Here is a 7,867-nt window from a genome sequence, read left to right on the forward strand (position 1 = left end):
AAGGCTTTTAGAGCTTAAATATTTATGCATCGATATTTTCATTGTAGAGCTGTTGATAGGCTTGAAACCTAGAGTGGAACTGCTAGGACTACCTATAGTAAGGTACGTAAGTACTGACTGAGATAGCCAGCGGGTTGCTTATGTGTTGCGTTTATGTGCTATGTTTTCACTACAACAAAAATGTACAAAGACAACACTTAAAAGACAACCCTTTTAGTGAAAAGCGTTGTCGTTATATATTTTTATTCATCATAGACAACGCTTTAAGTGAAAAGCGTTGTCTGTTAGCGTTTTTTTAGGTCAAAGACAACGCTTTTAAAAGTGTTGTCTATGAGCGTTTTTTTTCTCATGTATGACTACACTTTTTAAAAAGCATTGTAGAAGAACTATTATTTTTAATTAAAATAAAACTTAAAATAAATATTATTAAATTTTTTTTTAGTACAAAATAAATATTATTATACCTCCCTTAACGTGAGAAAATATACCCAAAATCCCAAACCCCTTCTCGATCACCTTCTCCGATCCCTTTCTTCTTTTTATCTCTTTCAAATCAAAATCTGCTTTCCCATGTCGATTTTTTCTGGTCTTGCTCGATTTATCAGATGATTTTTCAAGTGAGCTCCAAGAATCCCATCTTAAGATAAGAAAAATCATTCTTTCTCGTGCTTTCATGACGATTCCACCAAGACCCAACCTCGTCGATTCGCTGACATGGGAATTGGAAATCTGTTATTGGAGCTAGAATTCGGTTAGAGCTCATCCTAAGCTTCGTTTTGATGCCAATATAGCAAGAAATCGTGACCTAAGCTTTATTTTTTTGCGCGATTTCATCTTTGCAGTGTTGAATCAACAGGTACGGTCGTGTTCTCTATGAGAAACGGAGCATTTTGATTCCTCTTTTCGTGGTTTTGAGTGTTACGTGTTTCGATTGTTGTTTTATTATTCGTCAATTGGTTTAATTCTGTTGTTTTCTTCCTTTATTTTTTTTAATTCTTTTCTAGATTTTGATTGCAGGAACGAGGTGCATTGTTGATTAATTGGGTGTGCCGTAAGGGTGTCTGTGTAACTTCGATTATAAGGTAATTTTTTAATGGATCTTTGATGTTTTCCCTTTGCGACGAAGGAGTGTCCTTTATTTTCCCGATGATGAGCTTCGTGTAGTAGTTTAAAGATGTGAGAAGCATGCAAGGGGTGAGAAGGTTCTTATCTCGCCGGTCTAATTCTTTTTTCGTGCTCAGGGGAAAAGATCGAGGATTGCTTTGATTTATTGAATCTTTGAGCTATTGCGAGTTCATGTACTGAAATTGAATTTAATTTAGCTTATTAATTAATAACTAAATTGGTGCATGCGATTTTTCCCATTTTATTTTTCTCTGTGTTGACCTGGTTTTGAAGTTGTGCGAACCAATTTCGGAAGACTCATAATGGCAGATAGCTTACTACTGCCGGAACTGATTTAAACTCTGCCCCAATAGGCCGAGGTCAGGGGTTGATCGGTTATTCGGACATGAACGAAGGGGCGGTAGCTACGAGCATGAATTTCGTTTTCACGACCGGAAAATAAAACGGGAGTACACTCTCCATGTTTGGAAGAAACCCTCTATCTGCTGTTGGTGATCATGAGTTGTCTATAGTTGGTGGTACCGGTGTTTTCCGATTGGCACGAGGCATAGCTACTGTCCGTACTTACTTAGATTTTGATGCCACTGGTTATGCTGTTTTCAATTATACTTTGTATGTCATTTAGTTGAGCCAAATAACGTATTTATATTTTTTCCATAGTAATTTTTATAACATCGTATCAATATTTCTCTGCCATAGATTAGACTTTGCTTGTGGCTTTACAAATGAATGTCCAGAGATGCAGGAATGAGAGTGTTAGTAAGGGATTGAATTTGGATAGAGTGTTAGTAAGTGATGACATTTGATTGGGATACCAAAATCTGTCACATCTTGTTGTCAATACTTTTATCATTTACTTCTCCTAGTAGTGTGCTTCAGTTGAGCCAAACCATGTAAAAGTGTTCTCTTTAATTTTTTGTTCTTCCTACGTCACTGCTCTCTTATGATTTTTTAGTTATCATGCCATTTTTGCGGATGTTTACTTTTACATTGTATGACACATTAAGGTCCAACTGAGTGGTAAATATATTTCTTTTGGTATGAATAAGCATTTTCCGTACGTTCTTCTCCTCCTCCTTGGAAGTCTTGGTCACCAAATATTTGATATTTTTTCCGGTTGTTAGGTTACCTTTTTTATTTTGTTCCGGCCAGGCTTTTAGGCCACGTCGATGAACCTGCTGGAGCTGCTCCAAGTGAAGGAAAAATAGCAATGGTTCAAGCTGCTGGGGGTATTTTTGCTGGTTCTACTGCATCATGCATCACAACCCCACTGGACACTATTAAAACTCGGTTACAGGTATTCAGATTATTAGTCATTTTTCTTCAGCTGATTCTGAATGTTTCCTAATTTTTTGAGCACTTTTTATTGGCCATTACAGAATAACTCTGAAGTCATTTCATATATGCATTGCATTAATAGTCATTTATCTTTTTGTAACAAATTTTTTTTTGATGCATAAACTTGCACTGAAAAATCCCATGGTTCCAAGTATATTCAAATTTTTCGGCTGTTGGTATTCTGTTATTTTAAAAGATTTATTTATAAATTTGGGACCACATTCCAGTAGGTCTTTCGATTTTATAACATTCACTCGATGTACACCAGGTGATGGGGCATGAGAAAAAACAAACAATTAGAGAAGTGGTAAAAAAATTTGTTTGCTGACGGTGGTGTGGCCGGATTTTGTAGAGGATTGGGCCCAAGATTTTTCATGTGCTTGATCAGAAACTTCATTCTCAGGTAATTTATAATATTTCAAATTCATTTTTAATTTGTATATTTGCATACAGTAGTTAAACTTGAGCATTGCACAATTAACATAAAATAAAAGTTCTTTTAATGACATAAATGATCTATTTTGGTTAGAATATATATCACGTTTTGAACAGTTTCGAGAATAATTTGCAGATATTGGCGCTGAAGAATTGATATGTTTGCTCTCATGCTTTGACAGCAGCTTTAGCGCTCGTGTAGCTTAGAAATTGAGTATAATGAACTTAAATAGTACAGATTCTGAATCTGCATTATGAAGAAAACTTGTAGTGCTCTGTGTTATCTTTGATTTGGCATTGGAAACAGGTCATTTGAATTAAAATTTAAAGAGATATGCCCATTTTTCTGAAACTGCACTGTATGAAGAATATTTTTTGCACCTACTGTCATTTCGAAATCTGGTATTGATCGGTGCATATTTTGAGGTTGGCATTCACATAAAACTTGTAGATAATTGTGTTTTCTTTGCTTTGCCACCAGTTATAACTCATTCGGATGTAAAATGAATTTTATATGAATTTTCTACTGAACTCGCTCCAATTTGCAAAAAACATAATGTCCGAGTTTAAGGTGTGTTCTTGCAGATAGATTTAGGCTTATTATATGATTTTATTTTGAAAATGTTTATGAAGATGAAATGTAGAAAAATCAGTTATATTTCATTTCCAATTTATAGAACTATTTTTGAATAAGAAATGAATTAAATATGATTTTTACACTATCGGCTGACGAATTTGGAATTCGGTTTCGACCTTGTTGCATGTACTGTCCGTAGAAGTTAGCTTCTGCAAAAACTTAGACAAAAAATTCAACTAATCATTTTCATCACAATTTTATCCTTTGATATCAGTAGCAACAAATTTTACCTAGGAGAATGAACCTTTCTAAACCTTGATTATGGTTTTTTCTGCAGCTGCCAGAATGCCTCTGGGTAATTGGATACTTGCGCCGCATTGTTGTGTACTTGATATTTGATTTCACGTGTCAGTTAATTTAAGTTTTCATGTTATACTTGTGTTCTCTGCTGTGTTTTGCAGTATTGTGCTATGGGCCTCAGATGGGTTGGATTGGATTTCTGAGGACTACTTCCCCTTTATTTGAAGAGTAAACACATATTCACATAGTTTATTTATTTATGTATTTTGGAATTTTAATTTGCTCTCATTGTAGACATATTATTTTTTTTACAGAGTAGTGCTTATTTTTTTTCGAAGAACATGAGTACGGCTGTTAAAAATTTTCAGGTGTAGTGTCCTATAACTGATATTGTCATTCCTTGCATGTTACAAGGTTCTGGTAAATCTAAAAGAGATGGTTGGAGGACTGAGTTGCCCATAGCTGGTTTAGGAGGTGGGGTCATTGACAAAATGAAAGATGAGAAACAAAAGGATGTGGCGTGGTAGGGCAAATGTTCTAATACAGTGTACTTATAAGGGTCTCACTTTTTTATGTTCTATGCTGCATTTTCATCAACTTAGTAACTAACTTAATTTCTTTTCTGTAGCTATATTGCTGGAAATGAACAGGAAGGACACATTTCACCGATAAATGAGGCATGCTCAATGTTAGTACCATAAATTCAGTTTTTACATTTTTTTCTTGTTATCATCAGATTTTTTTGATTAAATAAACTAAAAAACGAGTCACATGGAGTGAGTTATATTTCCCACTGATCCAAATCAACACATTTTTGTGTTTCAGAATCACATTTTTTCTTTTTGGAATTTTTGAGATGGTGTTTCATTAATAATTTGAAAGTTGGTGGTTTCAAGTGTTTTGTAAATTATTCAACTTCATGCAACAGGGAGTACCTATCAGAATTTGAATTTTGCTATTTTGAGTGAATCCGATACATATGCATGGTGGGAAATCGAATCGAGGAACCATTAAAATGATAATAGCTTTTAAGCCAATAATCTTAATCTTTGTATGTCATGATCTTCTTTATTCTCTCTTCTTAAAGATTTTTTCCCTCAAGTTTTTTCTTGTAAATTTATAATTCTCGAAAAGTTTATATATCTTCTTAAATTTTTTTTTCTCTGTTTGAGACACCTAAGGCTTCTTGACTTGGGCCACAATTAGAAATGGAGTTCACATAAAAAAGAAGAAACGAAAGTAGTACATGATCAAGATGCTTCGTTCTAGGAAACGAATGTTACTTAAAAGTTAATTTTTTTTTTTTTATTTTTGTCATTTAGATGTGCTCGAGTGTCCTTTCATATTGTATACATCTTTGAATTGGAAATTATATGCCAAATTTTAAACTAATTATAAATTATGGGATGTTAGAAATCTTATTTTTAGAGTGGAGATCGTGATTACGCAAGTGGCCTGGACCAGTAATTATAAAGAAGAATGAGCTTTATGCGTACAATCTTTGAATTGAAGTCAAACACATTGTAGTAAAGTTTTTGTTCTTTTTTCTTTTTCAGGTGAAATGGCGGAGTGGTTGTTGCATCATTATCGATTCTACAAAAAAATTATGAAAGAACATGCCAAGGTATGACTTGAAGTCGTTAAATTGTCCCTACCAAAGTTGCAGTCGTTTAATTGTTTTTGTTAACTTAATTTACCTCATCATAATTTCACATAATCATTTTTACAGTAATTAGGCCAAACAGAAATCCTGCTTGCTTGATTTGAAAGAACATGCCAAGGTATGACTTGAAGTTCATCCATCGTTTTCTGTGTTCTGTATTACGTACATCGGCATAATGGATATGTAAATATTATTTATGCCATATTAATCAATCTGAAAAATATCATGAGTTATGACCAGTTCGTACATTTTTTAGTTAATTTCATGTGTTGTACAAATAACATTACATTTTTTCTCATACACTGTTACTTTATATTCCCTTGCATCTGCAGTGCCTCCTTTTAATTTGATTCAACAATAAAGCTCTGAAAAGTGGACATTGGGCGTCTTCTCCACAGCTTAAATGGCCACAGGTTTGGCGCCTAGATATATAAATTTTACAGAACCATATGGAACTATGTCTGAATTTTACATAAAACCATAGAAGTGTTTCTCGTGCGTAATGATCCTATAAAACAAGAAAAGGGTTTGACAAACATTATCATCTCTCACATTCGAACCATAAATTTTCTTTTACTAAGTTTGGTGGGATAATTAAGACTTTGAACCTGATGACAAACCCAAAAATAAAACACTTATTACAAAGCTTGACGTCATTGAATAGAGCTAGTGTTTAGTTCTACTCACTATAATGTCCACCAATCCGAATATTGCAGGGATCTTGTTTATTTCGTTGCATTATTTAGCCCAAATGACGAGTATTTGGCCAGTGGATCATTGAATAAATTCTTGCACATATGGTCTGTGAAGGAAGCCAATATGATAACTTTCTATTATCTGGTCAGAATTTCTGTATAAATGCAAGAAAATTATGATGAATAAAAGAAAAATACCAAAAAAAAATTCTTCCGATTAATATTTTTGAATACATGGCATGTGAAAATTTAGTTTACATGTGATTTTCGTGTTTGGGTATGGAACACTTTTCATTACTTTTAATAACAAGGGTGTATTATTTGGTGTTCTGCATACATCCCAGTCATTGTTACTTTGTTAGTATATCAAATAAATTCGTATTGCCTCTGATTTGATTGTTATTTAATGCATAAAATAAGGGGGTTGCAACTAGGAATGTAGCTTGTTCAACCATTATAATTTGTTCAACCATTCATTTTTAGCAACTTGTGGCTTGAATTTCGTAATTCGTAGTTCATGTTCTTTGCTGCCAAATATGTGTTTGCTTTTACTTTTCATTTTAATCTATTCATATTTGTTTTATGTTTGTTTTTATTTTTAATAATTTACAGTATCGAGATACAAATTAAAGAAAAAGAGATTGTTGCGGCTTTTATGAAAGCTTGGGACGCTAACATGTGCTGAAGGAAGGAATCAATGTTTTTCGAGATTAATGCATAGTTTTTTTCCTAGTGTTCATTAATTTAGAATTCGATTATTTTTATATTTGAATGATTTATAATATTGGAATACTCTATATTAAAATTTTATTTTACAAAATTTTGAATTTTGAGTGATTTATATAATATTGAAAATTTGTGAATTAAATTTTTTTTTTTGTTTTTTATTTGAACAAAGACAACGCTTTTTTAAAGCGTTGTCTTTACCAGAAAAGACAACGCTTTTTTAAGCGTTGTTTTTTCCAGATACGACGACGCTTAAAAAGCGTTGTCTTTTCAAAAACGACAACGCTTTTTTCGCATTGTTTTTTAGCGTGGTTTTTTACAACACTGGCTACGACAACGCTTTTTTGGGGAAATTAACAACGCGAAAAAAGCGTTGTCTTTAGCCGTTTTTCTTGTAGTGTTTGCATGGATTATTATGCATCATGTTCACATCATATTGAGCCTATACATATTTTGAGATGAGCCATATAGGGTCGTTCAGCCCTGTTCGGACGATTGATGTCGAACGCCCCGTGACCGACGGGTTAGCCGGCACTGGAATCCAAAGAACACGGTCCACGTCTTGTAGGAATGAGAGGTGTGACCAGGGGTTTGATTCCTCAAGTGTTACTACTCATGTACTAGGCGCCAATTTTGAGCAGTTTGTATACAGTTATCCCAGATATGGATACCCAGTCATATTCATTTGGATGCATCATGTTTGTATTTTTACCCGTACTTTCGTATTGAGCATCGTCGCTTACGTCCAGTATTTTCTGAATGTCTGGACACCCCATTTGACGGGGCAGATGCAGGTGCAGGTAATGCGCCCAGTAACTTGGAGAGACCAGCGACCAGTGAAGACAACATGATTAGCTGTAGGTTTTTATTTGCCTTTAGGCTTGATTATTTCGATTGACTTGTATAATCAAATTTGTTTAGTCGGTTGTATTTTGCCAACCTGTTTTTATTTAACTCTGCTGTAGCGAATAATTTAATTTATTTAATTGCATGCTTAATATGCTCTAA

The 7,867-nt window shown here is 33.8% G+C and overlaps 1 protein-coding gene across 7 annotated transcripts; it reads left to right on the forward strand.

The window, feature by feature from the left end:
• Window positions 1–495: 495 nt before the first annotated feature.
• Window positions 496–6,935, forward strand: LOC140863565 (uncharacterized). Of its 7 annotated transcripts, none has more exons than XM_073267087.1 (13): window positions 496–751; window positions 843–856; window positions 1,018–1,082; window positions 1,479–1,681; window positions 2,250–2,422; window positions 2,732–2,866; window positions 3,937–4,003; window positions 4,190–4,298; window positions 4,404–4,463; window positions 5,332–5,399; window positions 5,505–5,556; window positions 5,771–5,851; window positions 6,746–6,935. In XM_073267087.1, exons 1-4 carry the CDS (start codon window positions 715–717, stop codon window positions 1,618–1,620), a joined length of 258 nt encoding a protein of 85 aa, XP_073123188.1. In that variant the 5' UTR covers window positions 496–714; the 3' UTR covers window positions 1,621–1,681; window positions 2,250–2,422; window positions 2,732–2,866; window positions 3,937–4,003; window positions 4,190–4,298; window positions 4,404–4,463; window positions 5,332–5,399; window positions 5,505–5,556; window positions 5,771–5,851; window positions 6,746–6,935. The 7 variants fall into 7 exon arrangements, 4 of the variants coding, with proteins under 4 accessions (XP_073123188.1, XP_073123189.1, XP_073123187.1 ...); XM_073267088.1 differs by having other exon boundaries at window positions 2,278–2,422; XR_012143990.1 differs by lacking the exon at window positions 1,479–1,681.
• Window positions 6,936–7,867: the final 932 nt, after the last annotated feature.

This window comes from Henckelia pumila, chromosome 4, assembly GCF_033568475.1.
Source record: "Henckelia pumila isolate YLH828 chromosome 4, ASM3356847v2, whole genome shotgun sequence".
Lineage (NCBI taxonomy): Eukaryota > Viridiplantae > Streptophyta > Magnoliopsida > Lamiales > Gesneriaceae > Henckelia > Henckelia pumila.

Coding starts and splice junctions, on each gene's coding strand:
- LOC140863565 (XM_073267085.1), top strand. CDS start 1,586: ATGTTTGGAAGAAACCCTCTATCTGCTGTTGGTGATCATGAGTTGTCT. Junction 1,738..2,277: donor GCTGTTTTCAATTATACTTT/GTATGTCATTTA, acceptor TGTTCCGGCCAG/GCTTTTAGGCCACGTCGATG. Junction 2,423..2,731: donor CTATTAAAACTCGGTTACAG/GTATTCAGATTA, acceptor GATGTACACCAG/GTGATGGGGCATGAGAAAAA.